At 41.5% G+C, this 24,699-nt stretch overlaps 1 protein-coding gene across 5 annotated transcripts in view; it reads left to right on the top strand.

The window, feature by feature from the left end:
- Positions 1 to 24,699, top strand: part of GNAS (GNAS complex locus) — a 131,864-nt gene that overhangs the window by 47,045 nt on the left and 60,120 nt on the right. Inside the window, exons 1-2 of one of the 5 annotated variants that reach the window (XM_068208009.1) lie at positions 614 to 1,568; positions 5,207 to 5,279. In XM_068208009.1, coding sequence (XP_068064110.1) covers positions 1,430 to 1,568; positions 5,207 to 5,279 — 212 coding nt within the window. In that variant the 5' untranslated portion in view covers positions 614 to 1,429. Of the gene's footprint in view, positions 1 to 613; positions 1,569 to 1,590; positions 1,645 to 1,697; positions 1,818 to 2,624; positions 3,572 to 5,206; positions 5,280 to 24,699 lie in introns of those variants that run through there. The other 4 variants (XM_068208012.1, XM_068208011.1, XM_068208010.1 and 1 more) reach the window with 4 other exon arrangements.

The raw sequence follows: 24,699 nt of genomic DNA, 5'->3' as shown, positions 1-24,699 counted from the left end.
AGCCCGCAGTCCTGGCCGGGATGGGCAGGGATGGACACAGACAGGCAAGGGATGGACCCCGGCGAATCGCGGGGTGCGAGCGATCATCCACCCAAAAAAAAAAAAAAAATAAAATAAAAAGACACAACCCATTCAGCACCACAACTCCCACATTAATTATATCCAAGCGCAACACAAGGAGTCGCGGGGCACGACTCCCTTACAGTTTATTCAGAGCCCTATTAACAGCCAGCCCAGCTCCATCCCGCGGGGCGGGGGGCGGGCGGTGCCGCGGGATGGAGGCACCGGGGCGGCTCCGGGGCCGGTTCGAAGAGGGCGCCGGCGGCGGCGCGGGGTGACGCGGGCATCATGTGAGCGGCCCCGCTCGCTCCCAGCGTGCAGTGTGGGCCCGCTCGCCCCACCCCGCGCTCCGCCGCCGCGGAGCCGCTCAATAGGGGAAGGGAGGGAAAAAAAAAAAAAAAGGGAAAAAAAAAAAAGAGGAAAAAAAAAAAAAAAATGCGGGAGAGAGCAGGAAAAATAAGACGGGGAAGAAAAATCCGCCCGTGAGGGGGACAGGGTCTGCTCGTGGCACAGAGCAAACGGGCTTGCTTTTTTTTTTTTTTTTGCTTCTTTTTTTTTTTTTTTTTTTTTTTTTTGATAATTTTATTTTGTATTTTCGTCTCGCCGAGAGGATTCAGCCGCCTGGAAAGCGCATGTGAAAAGAGCAGCAGCAAGGAGAGGGGAGGAAAAAAAAAAAAAAAAAAAAAAAAAAAAAGGGGTGGTTTGGCTTGGACCCCCCCGCCCCAGTGCGGGAGGAAGGACCCGCGGCGGCCGGAGGGCGAGGAGCTGCGGCGGCCGGCGAGGGAAGGCACCGGGGCTGCGTGACCCCCGCGGCGCGGGGGGAGAGGCGAGGAAGAGACGTTTCCCGATCCTCCCCGCCGAGGATTTGGGGAGGTTTCCGCGCCTGGAGCCCGTGCCTTTGGATCTAAAGAGGATTATTATTTTTTTGGGGGTGGCACTGAAACTGGATTTGTTCCTGTGCGTGCGGTGCGGGCGGGGGCATTTCTGCTGCCTCTAGAGGAGCCGGCGGCCCGGCCGGGGCGCGGAGATCCCCGCGGATCGCTCCGCACCCCCCGGGAAAGGTGCGCCGAGGGGATCGGCGGGGGGCGGGGGAGGAGAGGCAGCTGCAGCTGCCGGGGAGGAGGCCCGGCGGAGCGGCAGCAAAGTCATCGCTATCGGCCCCCCCTCGGCTGGCTTCGGGCTCGGCGCTCTCCATGTCTCTGGCTCTGGGCAGCGGCCGCCACAGCAGCGAGTAGGGGGGGAGGAGGAGGAGGAGGAGGAAGAAGAAGGGAGCCCGGGAGTGCCTCCCTCCCTCCGTCCCTCCCTCCCCCCGGCAGCCCCGGCCGCCTCCCGTCCCCTCGCCCCGCGTCCCTGCCTTCCCCTCCCCAAGATGGGCTGTTTAGGGAACAGCAAGACGGAGGATCAGCGCAACGAGGAGAAGGCGCAGCGGGAGGCCAACAAGAAGATCGAGAAGCAGCTGCAGAAGGACAAGCAGGTCTATAGGGCCACGCACCGGCTCCTCCTGCTGGGTAAGGGGTCGCGGGTCGTCCCCTCCCCGCCGGGGCAGCGGCCCCAGCCCGGGCACGGCGAGGCCGGGGGAGAGAGGTGGGGCCGGGGGGGGGCAGCGGAGCCGCAGGGCCCACCCGGGGCCGCGGGGATCCGCTATAGCAGCGCCCGGGGCGGCGGGGCCGGGGCCGCCGCGGGGACCGGCGCGGTGCGGGGGAGCGGCGGGGAGGGCTCGGGCAGCGCCCGGGGCGCCGCGGGAGGGGCCGGGGCAGGTACGGAGCGGCGGCGCGGGGCCGCTCTCCGCCCGCGGGGCAGCGCCCGCCGCCGGGGCGGCAGCGGGCCTCGGGCGGGCGTGGGGAGGGGGCCGGGGATGCCGCGGCGAGGGGCCCGCGGGGAGCCGGGCAGATAAACAGGGCAGGGCAGTGACAGCGGCCGCGGGCGAGCGGCGCGGCGAGCGCGGGAGGGCCGGACACCGCTGGCCGCGCCGCGGCCGGGGTGCCGAGGGACGTGCGGCCAGGCCGGGGAGAGGAGGAAGAGGAAGGGAGGAAGTCGGGGAATCGTTTGGGGGAAACGGAGGGAGGATGTCGGTCCCGGAGGGAAGCGCGGCCGCGTTGGGACCGCGGAGCAGCGCAGGGCCGGCGGGCACGGCCCCGGCCCCGGCGGGCTCGGCACCCTCCGCTGTCGCACCAGGAATTGAGGTACCGCGCGTCGGAGCGCTGGCAGAGCCGGGCTCCGGGTGCTGCTCCGGCGGCTCCGTTGGGTTACCTGCTCGTGTTTTTCAGGAGAGACGTTTACAAACATGGGCTGTGGCTTTCAGGGAACGGAAGGGTCCAAATATCGGTATCGGAGAGGACAAGCAAATGTTTGTCAGGCTCATTATTTCAGAGTATTTTGAAGTAGTGTTTCAGGATCAGATGCAGTTACGAGCCGTGGGTTGTTTTGGTCACGCCGAGGGACTGCCTGTGCACGTTCTGCAGGGCTGTAGCGTGGAGCACAGGCTAGGCCTCGCCGAGCTGACTCAGTTTTGGGGGGAAAACCCTAATGGAAGAAGGGAAAAAAAAAGAAAAAAAAGGATTTTTGAAGGCGGTGAATTTGGAAGTGTACTATCACCAGTAAAATCTTTCAAATACTCATTTGAAGAAAGAGACAATATAAATGGAGAGTGACTGGGACTACAGCAGCACCTGCAGCACTGAGGAGCCTGCCAGGGCTTCAGCAGAAATCTTTTAACAGGATAATTTGGACTTCAGCTCTTGGGAAATGTCTTGGACTTCCAGATTTCAGGCTGAACATTACGTAGATACATAGGAACTATTTGTCATCAGACGAGTTGCTTTCGTAAGAGGCAAAATTTCAGCAAACAGAAACATGATGGGCTTGCCTGGGTTTTCTTTCTGTTTTCTTTAGCTTTGGTGGCTGAAAAATAGTTTAGATACTTGCAAATAAAAATTTGCGTGTGTTTAGCGATGGCAGTAAAGTCATCTGTGAGCGTGTTTTAAAGTGGTAGTTCAGCTGTTACAGTTTCTGCCATGAATTGTGGATAGTCTGTAACTCAGACTCACTGGTAAAAAATAGAAAAGCTCACCTCCTTATTATTATGTTATGTTTCCTGTATAAGACGCATGAAATAAGAAGCCAGGCACTTGGAAAGTGTTCTTAATCTTTTCAAATCATATTCAAATAACAACAAAGAAGAGCTGCTGAATATTCTAGTGGGTTTATGCTGCTGCTCGTAGGCCCCATCGCTGTACACGTGCTTGCCCTGCTGCCACGAGCAGTCTCGCTGAAATTAATGGAACTCTCCTTGGTGGTGAAGTTAAATGTGTGTGTGTAATTGTTGTGGAGAATATGGCCTTAACAAGCAGCCAGATATAGAGCTGGACTTATGGAGAAACGCAGATGTAATACATCATTTTGGTTCACTGGTGTTGTATCCGATCCAGAGAACCCAGGTGTGTCAATACCAAACCAAATGTGTTTATAGCAAATGCAACAACTGTCCAGCCTCCTTCTTGGACCAAGTGAAGTAAAGATTTTGGCTCCCAATGCTTTTAAATATAAAAAGTGATTTAGTGTTACAGCTGAAATTTAGTTGTTACTAGTTTTTAAGTGGACATATGACTATAGCCGATACTGCCTTCGTGAATAATTCTTAGTTGTCAGGATGATCCAGTCTATTTTATCCCAAGATACTAATTCTTGATTGGTTTAGCCACCTGTGTTTATTGCATGGTGCAGTCTGCCTGCTCAGACAGAGGGTGTGTGGTATAAAATAGCAGCTTAGTGGAGAAGTGGCGTGTGCATACAGAGTTGTAGATAAAAACTGCTCTCTAAATGCTTACAGAACAGCAGTGAGCAAGGAGAGGAAAAAGGAGTAAGGCTTTGGGATTAAAGTGGCAATACATGCAACCAGGTTTTATGGAGAGCAGAGGAGGACTTTTGGGAATTCATGAGGGAGAAGGAAAGGAAGGGAGAAAGCAGAGGGGGAAAGCGTTTGTGAGAAAATGAACCTTGAAATGTAGCTGCTAAAATACAGTTTTGAACATGAGGCTCAAAATGGAGGCTTGTGCTGTCAGTGTGTGCTAGCAGAGGCCTGACATCCTATAAATACAAACTGTACCTCCCTGCCCGTTCTGCCACAGACGTACGGTTCCTGTGGGTGAGACACAGGCTGGGGAGGGGAATAAACCAGTAGCCAGGAGATGCTAAGGGGAATCTTTCTAAATTTTGCCACGTTACGATACTACTCCTGCAAAAATATGTTTGCTTTATATAGAAAGCTGCCGATCTGGCAGCGTGGAGCAGCTCAATTAAATGCTGCTGTTGGAGTTGTTCAGCGTGCAGGGAGGAACGGGTACTAGAGGCAGATGGGCTGCCCTGTGCACTGGCATCCGAGCAGCACAGCAGAAATAGCATCCATCTACTTATGGAAACTGGAGTAAAGTGGAGTGGGGTTTTTGCGCTGCAGGTACGGGAGGGGAGCAAGGGGAGAGCTGCGGGGGAGCTCTTGGGAGCAGGCAGCCACAGAAGGTGGTCTCTGCCTCTCCTCGTGCGTAGGGTTGATTTTGGAACATGTAGGGAGGGTGGGAGGCTGCTTACAAGACACAAATAAGAGGAGGTTTTTTTGTAGCTTTGTGGGTGGAGGCTTAAAGGGATGCCTTCCTTTTTCAAATGTGAGCATCTACATGTTTTATGCCTTGTGATTTAAGTTACGGAGTTTGACTGGGTGATGATGAACTGCCGCCAAACTTAGAATTCTTTAAGGATAGAACAGAATTTCTTTGGTTTAATAGCGACTTCAGTCAGTCTTTCTCTCTGTCAGATAGTAGTGACAAGGCAGCCAGGTTGTGATGTTCCCTGTCTTCTTCTCTGTAAAATGTTAAAGTTGTCCATTTTCTTTCCAAATACTGCAGTCTGCTTTTAACATTGACACTGGAAAAACGGACAGTGAAATGATCCAAGATTCAGATCTGACACATGACTTGAGCTGGGCATTTATTTTTAGCTACAACTGAAGTTTCCAGTGGCAATTATTTCTTTCACTTTTCACTCTTGCACTGAGAAACCCAACTTTCTCGATTTTACCCCGAAGAAAAAAATTCTAGTGTGTGCCTTAATCACTTATGCTTCCTTCTGAAATTGATTTACTTTCATTTTCTAGGTGCTGGTGAATCCGGTAAAAGCACAATAGTCAAGCAGATGAGGATCCTACACGTGAATGGATTTAATGCTGAGTAAGTGCATTTGCTTTTTCACTTTACGTTGTACCTTCCTCCTTTGTGCTGCAGTCAGTGCTCCTGGTTTATATCTTGTGTATTTTCCTCTTGCTGCTGTTTGCCTGTCTCTAGATTTTGGATGTGTATTTTTAGGTGAGATTAATAGACATTAACCTGAGGAAGTCAGACACCAATCATAAGTAATATCTAGCAGTATAAAATTATTTCTGTCAAGGCAGAACTGATTTGGATAAGTTTTGAGCTTTGTGGGTTTGTTAATTGCAGTTTCTTTCACAACATGGCTGACACTGATTTACCTCAGCTATAGCACATTGATTCATTCTGCTGTAAACATGCCTTGTGTCAGTGTACAAAATGAGCACGATTTTCTTTATTTGGAGCAAGTAAGGCTTTATTTTCTGTGTCCTCACAGAATGAAATCGTACTCTGAATTTTGGGGATTTTATTGTGCTTGCTTGTCCAGATGTTTGTGTTAAATTATCTTCTAAAAGCTTTTAATTTTTACATCTAATGGCTGTTATTTGGCAGTTGTGAAGAGGGGAATGGCATTAAGATAGGGAAAATGGATATCTTGTTTGTCTGAGAAAGATTTTTGTTTGCTAACTTTTTGACTAACTTCACTATAGAGTAGGAAGAGATTCTACATGTTAATTTATGCTTGCAGTTGTGTGTATACCAAAAGCTGCTAAATTAATACTAATTGAATCAGTGTTGAAACTTCAAAGCTTATTTTCTGTGATTTTTTTTTTTTAATTGTGGTATTGGTTTTGTCTTGCTTGTTTTCAAACATAACAGTTTTGTACTGCTAGCCTTTAGCTTTTAGTGGTATCATCTATTTTGTGAATTCTGCCTTTTTGGGAAGGTTAAGCTTTCATTAGTCTTCCAGTAGTTAATTCTTTAATCAGAATATCTGAGCTAAAAGTTTAGCCAAGGAGTCTGGACAGTACTCCTTCCTAATCAGCAAGTGATAGTTCAGGATAAGGTACACAGTCTTTTGGATGAAAGTTCAGACTGATTCGTAATAAATACTTTATGTGCTACATGTTTTTAGCTCCTCTTTGTAAGGAATATTTTCTATTTCCAAAATAACTTTCTTGTAAGTGCCTAGTGCTGCGTCCTGTTACCGCTGAGCTGTCTCTGTCATTTGGGGTGCTGCTGAGACCTCTTAAAAGACTTGTGTGACTTAAAAGGCTTACATGAGTTGTCTTGGTTGAGTAGGTCTCAATATTGGGTGCTGAGTAAAAAGTTCATTTAAGTGGAAGTGGATCCCTGGTGCCTTTGAAGGTGTCAATCCATTTAAGCAACACGTTTTTTCTAAGTTTGTAAGCGTGTGGATGCTCTTAAAGGGTAACAGTGCTGTGTAATGGATGGTCTGTGATGTGGGTAGGTAACCTCAAAGCTGCAAGCTGCATCCCCAGATCTGTGTGGAGCTGGGAGCCCTGTGCAGAACTGGTGAGGGACTGGGACACACTGGGATTTGCAGCCACAGGGGCAAATCGAGTGTCTCACTTTGCATTGTAGGTTTGGGCAGCGCTGAGCCTGCAGCTGGAATCCGGAGCAACATGGCAAATTTGGCCTCTGAAGGCTCTGCTGGCTTCTGCCTTCTCATAGCAGGGATTTGAATTACGGGGCAGCCCCGTGCCAGCACAGCCCTGCTGCCAATCACGGGCCATGTCCCAGCCACGAGGGATGGCAGGGGAGCTGCCCGGGGCTCAGGAGCTGGGGATTGTCCACCCAAGGCATTTTGTGCCTTGTGCTTGTCCTTTGGTGGTAATACGTCTTGGAACACTGAGGTGCATAAAAATCCAGTGCAGAAGTGTGGTATATTTAAAGTGTTCAGGGAGTAAGTTACAACGCATCATTTTTAGGGTTCTGCTGCCAAAAATAATCAGTAGATCATAACATACACTTTACAGCAGGGAAAAGGCTGGTTTTCAGCGTTATGAAATTCTTGCAAGTTGCACATTTATCCTTAAATAACTTGCATTTTCTTCCAAATTACTAACTGCTCTCTGTGTTGTCTCACTTTCCATTACCCTTTTTGCCTGATTCATTCCCCTTCTGCCCGGCTTACCTTGTGGAAGAATGATGTGGGATTCAGCTAATGAGAGAAATAACTTGGAGGTTTTTTTAGAAGGGTAGGAAGAGCAGAGCATTACTTCTCTTCATGTCCTGATCAATTGCTCTGGAACATAAACATGTTTGCAAAAAACACCACAGCTGATGTGATGAATAGCAGGAGAGAGGTGGTGAAAATAGTAATATGCTGAGATGATACATTTTCTTTAATTTTAGCGTACTTGTGCATAACTAGATTTGAATTATTTCTGTTGGTGCAGCTTATTCTTGTGCTTTGAAAGAAATCCAGTTTAAGTCCCATCTCAAATGTTTGCCTTGATTTAGTTGCCCTTTGGCAATGGATATTTGAAGCAGAGAGAGGTTACCTGTTAGGATAAATGTCTAATGCTGTGAATAAGGGAATCAAAAGGTTTTATTTAGTGTTACTTTTCCTTCTGGTGACTAAACAGGATATCCAGTGCTAAAAGTGCTGGCCTACTTCAGTGAGTGTGAGGGGTTTTATTTGCTTTGGTTTTAGGGTTCTGCCCCTACATAGTTGAAGCTGTCATGTGCCTTTAGGTGAATTGTTGTAGCATTTTGCAAGGTGAAATCTGTGTAGTTCTACGAAACTAGAATTTCCTCTGGGACTCCAATTCTCAATCCCTTTAGCTAATTAATTATTTGAGGAACTGTATGGAGTCAAGTGCTCCAGGTAATTAATGTGCTGAATAGCTAAAGCTAAGATTAATGTGGTGGTAGTTAAAGTTGTAGGCAAGTTAACTACAGTAAAGACTATTTTTTTTCAGTATTCCTTTTATAATCTGTAGTTGAATTAGAGACAGAAATGTATTTTTTTCTGTTGCTGTAGTGAAGGTGGTGTGTGGGATGTAAGACTGCTGTGGCGTTGGGAAGGGGAGTAGAGTATTGGAGAAGCAAGGCATGTTCTACAGCACAGGTTTTTCTGCATGGAGTTTTTTTGGAAGGGCTTAGCCCTCTCTCAGCTCTTGCAGAATGGCTTCAGTTGGCTGTGCTATCATCTGACATCTTCCTGCTGCAGTTCCATGAAAAATGGGAGTGTGGCCTCCCCACGGTATTTTTCCAGTGTTTCTGGTCTTTAAGATGGAAGAGCTGCCTTCTAAGCATAGTGAAGAAGCCGTATCAACCAAATTTTCTACTCTTTGCATTACTGCCAACAACAGAGGCCCTTTTGATGTAGAAAGGGTTTAAATTTGGCTTTTAATAGCAGGAAGCCTGCGACTTCCCTTCCTTTCCTTCCCTCCCTCTTCAACACTTCAACTGTCTTTTCACGAGGCATTTCCAGAGGAGTAGGTATCTGCTGCTGCAAACAGCACAGTATTTTCTGAGCATCCACTGATAAGGTGGAGCCAAAACCTTCTCTTTTTGACTGTGCAGAAGTTTAGATGGCAATCTTTCTGAGCTGGAAAGGATGAAAAATGGGAAAGGGAGGATATGAGGAGTTAAGAAATACAGTTGGAAGAATTAAATGTGTAGCTCAGGTTGAAGAGGAAAAGAAAAACAACTCCTTTTTGTGCTGTCTAGAGGCTGGGGTTCTTTGCTTCTAAAAACACATGGCCTTTCACTTACTTCTGATTTCTTGAAGTCATCTTTCCCCTCTGTGATCACTGTGCCTTTGGCTGACAGACTCTAAGGAGAGGGTCATTGTCATGCACAATTTTAGAAAGTGGAGAATAATTGGCACGGGCAAGAGACAATTTTGAAGTGTCATGGGAAAAACTGGGACAGGCAGAAATACTTAAATAGAAATAAATGGTTGAAATGTGACTTAGGAAATCCACTACAAAGATTGACAAATAAGGGGAATATGCCTTTGTGATTATTAAGTTTGGATAGTGTTTAGGATTCAGGAAGTTTTGAAGTTACAGGAAATTTCAGGTTATGCTTTTCAGCTTCAGTTTCCCAAATGATGTAAAACGTTGACAATTTCTTGAACTAGTATGTTGAAGTGCTGAATAGGAATTTGTGTATTTATTAAATCTGGTAGTGTTGATGGCATAAGCAGAGCTGAATAGTTTTGTTTTCAAGACTTAAATGACAAATATATTTGCATTTGTCTTGTACTTTTAAAAATTATTTCCTTTCAGTGAGAAAGCTAAGAAAGCCAAGTCACCCTCTTAGAGATTTCAAACTCTTCTCACCATGATTTAGGAGTTTGTGAGTAAGGAAAAGTAGTCATTGATGGTTTCTAATCTTCTCTTAATACACCCATTACCACCATTATGTCACACAAAGCTGTAAATAATATTATCTAATCACTTTAGTCAGTGTCAGTCTCTCTTGCCAGTGAAACAACTTCTGGTTCAGGAACTTTTCAGTTGTCTGATACTGTGGGGTTTTTTTCTAACTTTTGTCTTTTTAGCCATGTGATCTTATGGAAGAGAAGCTAATGCTATGAGTGGGGGGAAAGTATAATATTTGTAACTAAGTCTTCCAAAATAATGAATTCCCGCTTAATGGTTAATCTTAGCTTGTGTACACTAATATGATTGCTCTGTTTTTATAGTTCCTCTACATTTGTGTAGCAATCCCATGTTTTCAGAATGGTCATTCCAGAAAAGAAACAAACAGACTTTATTATGTTTTACTTGACTGGCAACAAAAGTAATTTTTTCCGGCTGTTTTTGAGTAAAATTGAAAATTGGAGTGGGGGAGGCTTGGGTGGTGTGATTCCCCTCACCCCCTTTCTTTCTTTCTTTGTGTCACAGTGTCTGTCGAGAGGCTTCTGCAGCTCTGAGGCACAAACTTTTGGGTTTTTTCTCTCAGCTTCTGCTCCAGGACACCAGTGAGGTGCTGGAAAATTTGTGTGTACATGTCTGTTCAATTCCATCTGAACAACTGGCTATGGTGTTGGATCAAGATCTGTGCTGTAGAGCATGAAGTGGAGGTGTGGATAAAGAGGGGAGCAGGATTTGTGTTACACTCAGTTTTAGGTCTTGTCCCGAGAGCTGACACAGTTGTGCAGATGAATTTTGTCAAAAGACAAAGCTATCCCAACAGATGACAAATACTGTGAAACAGAACTGACTACTGCTTATAGTCCAAAAAGCTTTATGTAAAATGTTTATACAAGTTAAATATAACTTTCTTCAACTTGAAAGAAATGCGAGGTAATAACTGGTGATGTTAAACCACCTATGCAACCGAGCAATTTCTTAATTGTTAGAATGTTTAAGAGGGTTTTATGTGCTTGAAATTATCTTTCCTTTGAAAATACTTTTATTTCTACAAGGGCGAAAATTCTGTTCTATGGCAGAGTAAAAGTGAACTCAGTGAAGCAACATTAATATTCTTTTACATATCACAAAAAAGGAAAAAACATCCTGAGTTTGGGTTGGTTTTTTTTTTCAAGTTTCTTATGGGATCTTGCCTGAAGATATGAGACATTGTCCATTAAGAACTTGTGCAAATGTTTTGCAATTTAGATCTGCTACTCCAGTGTCATTTTTAAATGCTGTAAAGTGAGTTTTCAGAAAATTTTGATTGTTTATGATACCTACACTGGGCCTCGTTTGGCAAGGATTGTTAACATACCGTGGCACTGAAAATTCTAATAGTCACTGGAATAACTCCGTCACCTTGTTTAGAGGCTTTCTGAAATCAAGCCATTAAAATATTTCCACATGCAAGTGAAGTGAATTTTTTTCAGAGTGAAAAATCATGTTATTTAGCTTTCTGAAATATTACAGAAAAGTAATGCATGAAGGAATCTAAAAGTTTAAAAAGCTGGTTAGTTTTATCTGCTTTTGGATGCTCGTGGTAGGCTCAGGTTAACCACCAGTGGAGAGATGACAGCACAGTGTTCAAAGAAAGCATTGACTTCCATTTTTACATTGTGCTTTGTTTTCAGGTAGGTAAAAGAAGGAAAGGGCAAATTGAGCGTAATTTCTTTATTTTCATGGGAAACAAGGTATTGCTCAGAGCAGAATGTGTATCTGCGTTTACTGGTTGGGAAATTCTGAATTCTCCTAGTAAAGCAGTATTTAAACTACCAGTTTTATGTTGTTACATGTTGAGAGCTCTCTGTCCTCTGAATTGCTTTTCCTGGCTTGCAACTTGACATCTGTGCTTTCAGTTAAATATTTTGGTTTTCTGAAAAAGAAACCCAACAAGAATAAAACCCAGTAGTAAACTCATCCCTCAAGCTAAGTTTGCATATGTTGCAGACATGATTTGGCATGTAAAGGGACTGGCCAAAAATATGGCAGTAGTTCTATTTGTTTTGAGGTTTAAATTTCACAAAAGCTTTTGAAGTATGCAGCTATCAACCCAGGAGAAAGCTTTAGAGTTGTAGAGAGCTTGGAGAGCAATAACTATGAATAGCGGAATAAGCACGAGTGATGTAATCTGAGAAGCAAAGGAGAGAGACACAAGAGAGCTTAAGGCTTAACTATGTGGAAAACATTGTGAATGGGTCTGCGAGGGTTTTGACTTTTGATGGTAGATGTGGGATTTTACTCATTAGTTTTGGTAAAATCAAACAAATGTGCAAGTTTCCTTTTATTTTTCCAAGCAGAAAATAACCCGTTCAGGGGGTAGCTGAGTGAGTGAAGTCCGAGGTCTGTAACTTGTTCTGTCTCCCAAATCCTTTCTCTCCTGCAGCATCTGCAGCTTCTCTTTGGGACCTGTGGCTTTCTGAGTGTCTCCTGTTTCCTCCTCTCCTTGTTTTTCTCCCTGATGCAGCACCGATCCCTAAATATTCCTGCATCAGTCCACCCTTTACCTTCCTTTTTCTGGTTTTTTCTGCTACCCGGACAAAGTCAGAATGTGTTGTGGCTGGTACAGATATACATGAACTCTTCCTGCATTTCCTCATTGGAGTGCTAATTTTGGTCTCCTACTCAGCCTCTGATTTTAATTTCTGGAAATTAATTTTGCAGCAACAACACTTTGTCAAGTTTGGTTGCACAGCAGAATGTGAGCTAGAATGAGACTTAGAAAAAACAGCTCAGAAAAGTCTTATTCTTCCTTAGTTCACTCCAGATTTTTTTTGAAGTATTTTTAGTTTCCAGGTTCATGAGTTAAAGTGGAAGTGGTGTATTTTTCTCCATTTTCTTATCTTCAGCAAACATCTAGTAGTATAAACCAATATATCATGTTCTGTTTAACTTGTTATTTAATAAATCACAAACTATATTAAATACTGCAAAAAACTTCAGATAACTTCAGAAATGTAGCTCTCTATGGAGAATATTAAATGTATGTCTATATTCCACACTTGCATGTCCTTTCTGAAAAATTCCCCTGGGTTTTTTAGGTTTTCACCAGCTTTTCTTAATAATTACATGGTGCAGAGTGATTACCTTTTCTCTAGCCAGTGCTACAGAATGAGCACTACATGAAGAACTTTCTTCTGTAGTATCTCTTGGAATTTCTTACTTCCTATATATTTTGAATGGACAGATTGGGCAGTACTCTGATTTTTCAAAAAAAAAAAAACGTTTTTACTAATTTTTCCAGATGGACGCTTGAATTAGTTTATATATAAACAGAGTACTCCTTATCATCTTAAACTTATTGTAGTTACCTTTTTGATATTAAAACTATTTGTTCACATTATTGCAAACCCTGAAGATTCCCCTTACTTCATGCTGTAGCTACATTTTATCTCTTGCCAGTCATTCCAGCTGGGAATTTTTTTTTCAATTTCGTTATGTTAAAACCTTGTGGTTTTGTCCCATAAGATAAAATTTAATATTAATAAAAGCTGTGCCTTTCCCTGCTCCTTCTAGCAATCCAGATATGAGTGGGATTTCTTGTTCCTCTTTCTTAGGTTGTGAGCTCCTGTGTTGTTCTCTTTGGCTGGGGGAGCAGGTTTGGAGGGTTTCAAGGCATTTTTCTAAAAAAATGAAAACACTGCTCTTGTTCCAGTTTTGTGAACATCCTTCCCCAGTGTCTCAGATCAAGGCAAGCAGAGCTAAGGCTTTGAAGTGTAATCCAGCAGGCAAAGTTCTCTCTGTCTTTATTTTTAGATATATCATGAGTTTGTGTCTTAGGGTTGCCCAGGTCCCATCTCTGATGAAGAGCTGAGATACCGAAATTGCTCAGCTTAATCTTGGTCATTCAGAGCTTTCAAGTTGAAATGAAGGAATTTCCACTGATGAGGGTTTTTTTTTAGTATAACTTGAATCTTGATGTTAAAAATAGCATGCCTTACATTTTACTTCAACAGTTGAACCTTGAGTTAATAGTAAATCCAAGCATTTAGGATACAGTGCAAGTGTAGCAGCATCATCTTTTAATAGTTATTTCTACAACTGTACTCTAATGTAAACATGCAGTTAATTAGAATTGCTTGTTTACACCTGAGCCTGTGTAGAAACAGCAATGCATGGAGGGGTGTTTTTGACAGCTGAGAGGCAGAAGCATCCATTTTTTCAAAAATGTGATAGTGGAATATCTCAATGAAATGTTTTATTTCAAGGTGTTGCTGTTAGAGAAGTGCAAGAAAGCTTGTGACCTCCTCTCTGAGCGACCTGTTGCTGGCTGTATTTTCCACAGGGCTATTGAATAAGTCATTGTGTTGGCATCTCTTTTTAGTTAAGGCACTAGAAAATAATTATCTCTCCCAATTGCACCCTTGCAGCCTCCCAGGAGTGGTGGGTGAGCTAATGGAGCAGGCAGAGGTGTGCAGGGCTTCCTTCTGGGGTTTGGGGTAGTCCCAGGAGATGCTTCATTTAGCCTTGAATGGCACCTTCACAGCTTGCTGGGGGATTTACTGCTGCCTCCTTAATCACCAGGATTTAAACTCTCCCTTCTGCGTGCATACAAACGCTTTGGGTTCCTTCAAGTTAAGACATTTTTATTCTGTTTTGACAGTACAGTTGTCTATGTAATATAACTGTTCATATTAATTAGTAAATGTTGCAAGGAAGTGGGTGTTTGTGAAGTGAATTTCTTCCTTAAGTTTGTAGTAACAAAGAATGCCTTGCTTCAATTTTGCTTGGTTTTTAAATATAGATAAAAATGTGTAGTGGGACACTTAGCACATTAAGCTCAGAGAACTATGTGTAATGCCTGTTTTAACCCTGATAATTTAAATTAAAATAGTCTAGGTAAATTTGGTTTAATGTGGCATTACTATGGAAAAATTCAGCTAGTTGGTTTCTTTAATTTTAATTTAATTACACAATAGTGACTGGCATTGCTTTATGTATTTTTTGTTGTTTTTAGCTGGTTATGACTATTTAAGATAAATATGAAAACTTAGAGTTGTAACAACTTTTTTTTAATAAGCAAAGTATAGAAATCCTAAGGACATAGCCATTTACTCAAATGATTTTATTGAGTATCTTCTGAAATTAGACTGCAATCACAGCACTGCGTTATTCATGGCAAAAGCTATAAGCACAATGCAAAGCCTAGGAAAATTATTTTTCCTTTAAATGAGAGAGAAAACAGAAAGAGGAAGGGCTCAGTTACGCCCTTGGGGTTTTCTGGAAAGCTGGGACCACTCAGTCCCAATCTACCGCACAAACCCCGAGCCCATGTGCAGGGCAGGCAGAGCAGCACTTTCTGCACTTCCAAATATTTGACAAAACACTTGCAGAGCTCAGTGTCAGTAAAACAATGAAGTTTCTTAGTACTTTGTCTCAATGTCTTCTGCAGCAAGCTTGTTAAACAATTTTCTGGAAGATTTGTTTTAATGGGGTTTTGTGGGGTTTTTTTTGTTATTAAATTTCTATGTTGTGGGAAACTACTGGATTTTCAGTTCTGGGTTTTGGTGCACACTAAAATAGATGCCTGGAAATTGGATGCAACCTTTTAATTTTGCTATGTCAAAATGATTAATGTTGCTTCAAAGTAGTTATTCATAAGAACACATTCTACTTATGCTGAACACTGCAGATAAAAATATGCTCTGTAACTTACACATAGGACACCTAAAAATCTGAAATGTAACTATTTTGCCTTTTAGTTTTTTCAGCTGGAGCTGTGTCACTCTTAATTTCCCCTAACTCTTGGGAACTTGGATGCTCCATGCTGCCTGTGTTTTGCTTTCACATAATTGGACAGTCTTCACTTTATGTAATTGTATCTTATGCAATCAAATGTTTACTTTCCTTATGTTTATCACCAAAGAACTTGGGAACGTTCTGTTACCTAAGTATCTCTTTGACACTGTAAAATAAGGGGCAAGAAATGACTGAAAAACACTGAGTTTAATAAAGCATTTCTGTATTCTGTGTAATCATAGGGAGTTGGAAAAAAACACTTTGAAATCATGTAGGCAGCATAATGTCTGACTTCTTTCTCGCAGTTTTATTCATGCTGAATAATTTTTTTAAATGTATTTTTTTCTCATCCTAAGCCTCTCTTTTCTTAACTGAAGTTCATAGGTTCCATTCTGATAATAATTTCAGACAATAAGAAAACAGGATTTTTTTTTTCCACTTAATTTTTAATAATACCATTTGGACACAGTTTGTTTTTTTTCTTAAACTGAATGCAGAAGGTAAAGTTACACATAGAGAAAGTAAAAATATTCTATATATATTATTCCTTACCCAAAGAAAGTATGTTTCCATCCTGGATAATGCTGCAAACAGAAAAGGAGGTTTGGTGTCTGTCAGAAGGGCAAATATTGGGATCATCTCTGTGTGATTCCATGATATTGTTATGGAAATAGAATATGGGTATTTTCAATAAACAATGAAGAAAAATCCCAGAGGGTATCCTGTGAGAAACTATGGGAAACACCAATTTATATAACTTATTTATAATTATTACTGGGAGGGGTGATCTGATAAGTTGTACTTCAGGAATTTGTTTTAATGCAGCTGAACGTGAGAGAGTCCCGCAGGAGTCAGAGTTTAGATTGTATCTGTAAAACTGGAAAAGGACTCAAAAGTCAATTAGTTAAATTACCTTAGTATGGCTTGGGATGCTTTTGTGGCAAAAAGACAAATGCAGGCTTGGATGACTAAAAAAAGGGAAAGTGAAACATAAGTGATAAGGGGGACTTCCAAATCTGATAAGAGCGTGTTACTAAAATAGTATATCCCATGCTGGTGCCTTCACTTCATGAAGGATGTGGGATTATTGGGAAGGACTTAAAATTAAAAGGAAGCCACAGGAGTTGTCCCAGCTCCAGAAGGGGGGTGTCCAGACGTGATTTCATGTCCGTGTAGAGGTGATGCTGTGTGAGCAAAATGCCTAAAAACGAGGGCAGGCATAAGACTGACTTCCTTAGCATCTGAGATACTTTATTTGAAATAATGTGTTGGGAAAGAGGAAGCTTCATTTAAGCAATCTTATTTTTAAACCATATTTCAATCCACCTGAAGATTCAGCTTTCCTGGTGCCAGCTGTGTGTGCTCAGGGTGGCCACTGTGGCTTTGGGGAGCAGAGAGTCTGATGTACATCCTGCAAATTCTTCCTTTTCCTACGCTGAACGTTATTATGTATTTGCAATTCTGTGTTGGTGTTTGAAGCCTAGAAACCTTTCAGCCCGTGGGCATCAGAGAGGTTGGGAAGCGTGGGGGTTGACTTTTGGTTTTGGTTTTTTCCCTGAAGATAATTTTGCTGCTTGTTTTGTTGTCACTGTTTTCACTTCCTTCTGAAGCATCAAAGATTGGGCAGGGTCTAAGGTGATGTCAGAAGATCCTCTTTTGGGCCAAATTGGTTCATTCTTACTCAAGTGATGCAGATAAAGTTATTTGAAGAGCTTGAGATAAGAAACTCTTTCATTAGGGACTGCTAGGCTTGTTTCCATCTTCTCCTGCACTAGGCTTTCTTGGCCTCCTCGCATCATCAGAGCAGACTTTTTGTAAGCAGTTCTTTGTCCTTGCAGGAGTCCTGGGTGCTCAGTCTTACCTCATTTCAAATTGTGACCTTCAGAAATAATTGTTATATTTGAAATTTCATCTCAACTCTAAAGCATATGGAGAAGCACAGTGGCTGGTGATGCACTGCAAGGCAAAATGAAATATTCAACTATCCTCTCCGGCCTAAAATTCTTCAAAATACTTACCAAATATCTGTGTTTCCTGACTATTCCATGCTGTTCCAAACTGCTAGCCCAGGTCTGAGCTCTGGTTCTGAAGTCTGTTCTGTAGAGGGAGACATGGAGGTGGCTGAGGAGGTGGCTGGCTGGGTTTAGAGCTTCTCTGATTATGGATCTCTGTACTGTGAAAGAAACAGCAGAATTTCACCTTAGTGTGGGTAATTCAAATCAGCATCGTTTGAGCACATTAGTATCTCCTAATGAAACCAAATATAGTTCTCTTCAATTCCATTCATTCTGGGCCTTATCTCTCCTTCTGATATGTCTCACTAGTTGCCAAGCAACCTCAACAGTAGTTCTGCACATCCAGCAGCAGTAAAAAAAAAAAAAGTGAGTGGTGTTGCTGAAAATGAGATGCCTTCTGATGACATGAATGAAGAGAGTTACTAGGGAAGGAAATGGGGAGTGGTGACTTTGGAGCTGATGTTCTGAAAAAGCTAATAATATTTAGCACTTAAGTAGTGCTCGTTTTTTTCCAAGCACTAATCAAGCAGTCGTAAGATTATTTAATAAAGACTATTTCTTTCCTTTCAGTGAGTGATGCACAATTACACTTGTGCTTCCTAGAGCAGAGGGCAGGATTTAATCCCAAGAGTGAAGGAGTTTAGTAGGTGTGTTTCTTTCTCTGACCTGTACTGACTTCCCATGTTTCTATTTGGACTGCAGATTATCTGGAGGGTTTGGGAAGATTTTTCTTTGTGTGTTTGCTGATAAATAGCCAGCACTCTATTTATTTCATGCAGATGTACCTGCAGTGTTTTGGGTTTCGTTAAAATATTTATCACCTGCAAGGCCTTCCAAACTAGAAGTATGAAAGACTGTGTGTAAGTCCTTTATTGCTTGATAATGCTGTAATGCTTATAAAGCAATAAATAGAACTTACTTTTATATTCTGTCTCCTGTGCCAAATGTGATCTGAGAAGCAAACAAATTATCATCTCAGAGGAGATCATAACAGAAGTGAAAGCTGGTTTGGGAAAACGATGCTGGTTTTAGGTTATTCAAAAGGAAAACTTTGTGTTTCATGTAGACTGACCAAAACAACATGATTTAGGATACACTTAAGTTAGAAAGTATCTGAGTTAAGATTGCCTTAATTTGTGTTCTTTTTAATTTTGGACACCATTGACAATGACTGTCTGTATAAAAAGGTAATTTAAAATCCTTTAACTAACTCCTAAAAAGCAGTTCTAATTCAAATGTGGGGTTTTTTACAGCAGATTCTGACACTGTGAGCACTCACTTTCCCTGTCACAGTCTGCCTGGAATTCCCAAGTTGTGTGTCGTGAAGAGACACCAGAGAACTGGGCTGTCCTACGAGTTCTGGTCTGGGGGACTGTGAGCCCCAGGCACAGTTCAATCCTTTCCTTCTCATTCTTTTTTTCCCTGAAGATGGTGGTCTTAGGAAGATGCTCATTCCATTTCTGAGAAGGGATGTGCTGCAAATGTGTCAGAAACGGGGATGTGTCAGTTTATACACGAAGTAGGATGTGTTGTGAGTTACACCCTCCGTGTCTGTGCACACACATCCACGTGTTGGCCGTGCTCCAGCGAGGCTTTCTACACACGTTTTTACATGCTTTGTGCTCAGCCTGTGCTTACACACTGCGTCTCCACATGGGTGTTTTGACACTCTTCAGGATAAAATGAGCAGAACTAGGTTATTTAGGAGGCGTTTGCTGCGTGATGCAGATGAACACAAAAAAATGAGGCTCAGTGTGCAAATCCACAGCTTATCCTTGCACGGTGGCTTCCTGCCCTCCTGCTTCCACAGAGAGGAAGGTGTTCTGTGGGTACAGTGGTGCTCGGAGCTGCTCCTAACAGAACATACACATTTAGAACCAGTCTGTGTGTCCATCTGAATCACAGACCCCAAGGAGTGCCTGCCTGAGAGGAGCTGCTTTTTGCTCTGTGTGACGAATGGTGAATTATTTTCCAGTTGCAGTTGCAGTGAATTTAAGTTGTTGCTTTTAATGAGGACTAGAAACAAAACTAGATCATTCTAGGTTTAAGGATAAATTGAATTAAGGAAGGTGTACAAAAGAACTATACTTGCAAGAGGTTAAAACAGAAGTGAAATGGTTAAAACACAAATGAAAAAACATCCCAGTGTTATGTAGTATTTTTACCATGTTCAGCTTCTAAGGGTTATTTGTGTTGGACTAAAATTTCTTTGGACATTCTGCAGCTAATAGAGGTAATTTAGAGATAGAAAAATAGTCTGTGTGTGTGATGCATATACAAAAACTGTTTGTAGCAGTGGTATTTTTATCCTCATCTTCTAAGAGAAGAAGACCAGTCCTAGTTCACGCTTTTTTTGTAACGCATAAAATACATGGATTTTGGCAGCTGCCTGTTGCCTCTAGGCTTGTAAGTAGGTTTGTCCATGCAAGATGTGGGTAATTACTGTATGTATATGTATATGTTTGTGTGTGTGTGATGTGTTAGTGATGCAGCAGTATTGCCATGTAAACTTAGTTGCCCTTTTATATATATGTGTATTCTCTGTGTATCTAGTTTTAAAAGGGTAAATATTATAAACTGGTTGCTCAAGAGCAGCACGCTATAAAAAATGTAATAAGCACATCAGTAAAAGTGTTGGAGGTAGTAATAAAACTGCACTGTAATCCTTCTACCAATTTATTGAACTCTAACTATAGTTATCTATGACAATTAACTGCTGCATATTGTACATTAACCCTTTGTAAGTAGCTGTATCTGCAGTGATACTGAGTATGGCCTCAGTGCCTTAAACTTTACATTTCAGGTAAATGTGTCAGCTAATTTGATAACACAGTTTGCTTGTTGCTTTCTTCTTTATCCGTCTTTCAACAAAATAGGACACCGGTTACTTTGGGGAGGACATCTCTGTCACAAAAATAAACGTCCTTTTCGCAAAATGAGAGTAAACACATAACTTAATTCAGATTTTTCATCAGCGTCTTTAAAAGTAATAATACTGCAAAAGGTGGTAAACATTTAAACACGGCCATGTCTGCTTCACTGGAACACACAACTCCTGTGCCCTATTGGGTGTCCAGGGGTGATTCTGATTCCCAGAGCCCTTTCCATGTGCTGAATGTTCCCAGGAGCTGGGCTGTGTGAGCTCAGGAGTGCAGCTGGCAAGTTGAGTTGCAGATGGATGATACTGTGAGGTGAAATTATAAAATGTAAAGCAGTATTTCTTATTAAATAGAAGAAGTCAGTCTGAGTCTAAGGTTGAAGTATTCTAAATTCTGTCTTCCAGAAGATGATTGTTTATATTTAAAATGTCCTAAAGTTTCCTCAGACTGCTGAAGTATGTTGGAAGTTGAGACTACAGCTTTTCTAATTCAGTTGTTTGTTGCCTTGGCACAGGAGTTTCTATAGATTTAGTGAGTGTATCTGAATTCCAAGAAGATCCTTAAAATGGCAAGCAATTACGTTTGAAGTTTGGATCTCATGATGTCAATACAGATATGTAGTAAAATATTCCAGGGTGTGGTGATACTTAATCATTAATGATTGAGACTTGGGGCATTTCCTGAATATTAATGCTGGATATGAATGTTGATTGCCTACAGTGAAATTATCACCCAGATGCTTCTTCTCTCCCCTCTCTTCTTTAACTGATTGCTAATGCAGAAAGGATAAATGCAGAGCTAGGTCAGACAGATATTTGAAATACTCCTGAGGCACAATGCTCAAGACAGAACACTTGCACTACCTTTGTACCTTGTGGATTTCATAATTATCATGTAGTGTGAAAATGGTTATTTTTTTTTCCCCTATAGTGACTGCATCTGTAGTTACACAGCTCAGGCTATAAGTTGTCCACTGGGATTTCTTCCCTCAGGGTCACTTGGTAGAATTCAGCATTATCACAAGCCTCTGGTTTCAAATGATGAAGCTGATGTAGAATTTTCCCTAATTGTGTAAGTTTAACTGCCACTAAAGGTAAACTGATACGATGCCACACCTTGGATGTACTTTAATACTTAATCTGCCCCTTAGGAAAGGATTGACTAGCTCATGTCAGTGCATTGCTTTATAAAAAACTTACTCATAAAAATGTTTATGACTAGGTTTACATTAATATTTTTAGAGAAATGTAGCCTTTTGCTGCCAACACCAACTGGTAATAACCTACTAAAATACTTAAGTTAAACATTTCATAAATGTGTTTGGAACACACAGCATGTGCCATTGGTTGTGTTGTGTTCTGTAAGTCTAAACTCCTGAAAGGTCTCTCTTAATTCCTGCACAAAAATGCAGGAGGAGGTGCCAGTGAATATAGTTATGCTGTAGGTACATTGGTGTGGTTATCTGATTTCCAGGTAGTAAATTCATAGGGCATTTCTGCATATTGTTTGCATGTGTTGAAAATACACTCTCGTACCTGGTGGGAATAAAGCTGGTTTATCTTTCTGTGAAACTTTCCACAGAGAAAGAGGTTTTTCAATCCTATATGTTAAACATTTGGAAGGAAAGCCTTGTCCCTCTTGTATGACCGTGATTGCTACAGCAGGGTCCATTCTCCCCTTTCTACTCCCAGTAGCTGGGAAGTATCTTCTTACCCCATGGCTAAGAAGCAGCTAGTCTTACCTAAATGAAAAAAATGTTTCATGTAGTCTGTTTTATGTATCTCATAAATAATATATTTCAGAATGTTGTAGATACTGATGATTCACCAAATTCTTTTAATCAAATCTGTGGTACTAAGCACACATTTTCTGTAACATAGTGGCATCTGGTCTGCTGAAATTTCTAGGAAGAGAATTTCTAAGAATCAGTGCAACACTAGTTTAGACCAGTGGTTTGTGTAGTCCAGTATTATGTGTCAGAAATGGCACTTGGGGAGGATTAAGGGAAAAGTAGAAGAGATTCTCTGTCATCCCTCTTCACTGCCACTTCAGGAACTCCAAGAAGCAAAATTCATAACAAGTTTTGAAGTGAAGTCACATTGAGTATATTTGTCTGTTTCTTTAAAAAAGCCTAGTACTTGAATAATCTGAAAAGTCTTTATTTTCCTTTTGACATTTCAGGGGTTTTTTTTGTTTCAAATAGAATGCAAATCCAGCGAAACAGTTGTTTTGCCTGGTTTATTACCTCTGCACTAGGTGGGTGCCACTGGGGTCAGTCAGATTCAGGTAGAACCATGGTATCTCCATCTTCTCTGAGCTTTTGCTGTGGTTTTGTTGAACCCAGGGTAGCAGCTGGTTGGATCAATAATTGTGCCCAAGCAATACTGTTTAAATAATTTGCAGTGCTATACACACTCTTTTGAGATTGTTCTCTTCAGCTGTGTATAAGTTTCTCATGCAAACAATATTATTTGTATTTAAAGGACCATATGTTGTGAAAGCAATTGGACAATTATGGCAAGGTGCTGTATATTCTAACTGATGAGCTGAGTATCAGCAAGTAATTTCTCACATAACTTTTGGCCTAACATTCTCATTCATTACATACTGTCAGCATGAGCTGTGTCTTTTACTTTTTTGTTATCATTTAGAAATGTGAGGTCAGGGCCAGGACATGATAATTGTGCCATTGTCACAGTTTGACTTAAATTACAACAATATAACTTCCTTTTATCAGGGGAAATGAAAATGTGCTGATTCAGGTATAATTAATTTGCAGTTTTAAGCCCAGTAAAAGGTCATTCTTCTTACAGGTTGAGTTCAAATATATGTAGATGTTAAATACAGTGAAGTGAAAGTTTCTTCACATTGTGGCTTCCAGACTGTTTAATAAGAGGTGTTGGGAATTTTTCCACTGACTTTATGTTGCATTAAGGAAGGCTCTAGTTTGGATCCAGAATTTGTCCAAAACATCCATGAACCATTCTGGTTCTAAATGGTACCTTCTTGGTTAAATAAACCCCTTTGGTATTAAGAGTGGGGTTCCCTGGAAGTCCAGAATCGTGGTGGAATGTGACCTGAAAGTATTGTTTTCTTACTGCGCATTTTCAGTGAGTGGGCATAATGACAAGTGTAGTATCTAGGTACAGGAACTGTGTATTGTGTTTTGAGATTCATTTCTGCAGCTCCTCTGTATCAAAGGAAGATTTTTTCCCCCCCACTTAATCCAAAGCAAAGTTATTTCAGAAGTAGCAATACAGAAACTTGTGTTTCTCTCAGTAAATTGACTCCAGCTTTTCTGTACACAGAGCCCTAAATGTCTAGAAAAAAAATTGGTATTTTTTATGTCTTTTATTTGACAGTGTCTTCTAAAGTCAGGCCAGCAAGAACATCAGGTAGATGGTGTTGCCTGAAACAATATTCCCTGACACTGCTTGAAGAATTTTGCTAATGGCTTTAATGTGGTGCTGATGGTGTCTGTGCTTGGAAGGAAGTGAGGGTATTTTTGTTGTTGTTGCCTGGTAATATTTGGTGTTTACTTACAAATACTTTTGTTATATCATCTTCACTTCTGGTAGTACAAAACTTTTAATAACTGGAAAAGAAATTAAAATACCTTGTATCATATGAAATACAATTATAGAAATCAGTGTTGATACTTTAAAGGCAGCTATTGCATGGTACTTGTTGATCTCTGAGATAATTAGTACAAAACTATCTGAGTTTGGGTTTGTTACCAGTGTGGTGTTGCCTTTGAGACTGATAGTTTTGGTGTCAAGTTGCTTTTGGAGAATTTCTTTACTCAGAAATTTCATTCTTTGCACTTTTGCCTTATGCTTTCTTTTTCCATTGTTGGCTTTGAAATTCAGTGTGGTTCATCACTCTTGCATGGCAAGTTGGTTATAAACAATTTCTGTGTTTCTTCTGGGCTGTTAAGAGAGTAACTTTGCTTGTCTAAGTGTGTCAGGGTATCTGTGTGTCAATACACTGGAACTTCACTGGGCAGTATGTTAACAGCTACAATTTTCATTTAGCTTTGCTGAGTTTAAAGTTTAATTTGGCTGTACTTAGAGACCGCCTTTCTTAAAATTATAATTTATTGAAGTGATTTTTCATTCCTGTTACTTTGAAGGACTAAAACAGAGAAAACTTTTTCAGAACATAAAACTGGCCAAAAACACTGGCAATTGCACAAGTAAGGTGCAATGAAAAACTCTTACTCCTGTAATTTTACAGTTTCAGGGGACGTAAGTGTTGTTTGTAACAACAGAGGATTTGAAAATATTAGAAAATGAATTTTAAAACTTACAGGGGAGTCTGTGCTTCCTTGACTTTGTCTAAAACAGCAATCCCAGAGTTTCCCGTGAGTTACGTAGGAAATGTGAATACTTTGGTCATTCACTTTACAGATAAAAACCATTTTCTTTTACATTAAGGGCAGCCTTAACTTGATCTGAATGACCTTTGCTGTAAC

Source organism: Anomalospiza imberbis, chromosome 17, assembly GCF_031753505.1.
Source record: "Anomalospiza imberbis isolate Cuckoo-Finch-1a 21T00152 chromosome 17, ASM3175350v1, whole genome shotgun sequence".
Classification (NCBI taxonomy): Eukaryota; Metazoa; Chordata; class Aves; order Passeriformes; family Viduidae; genus Anomalospiza; species Anomalospiza imberbis.
The sequence above is the reverse complement of the archived record's forward strand: the minus strand, read 5'-3'. Positions and strand labels throughout refer to the sequence as shown.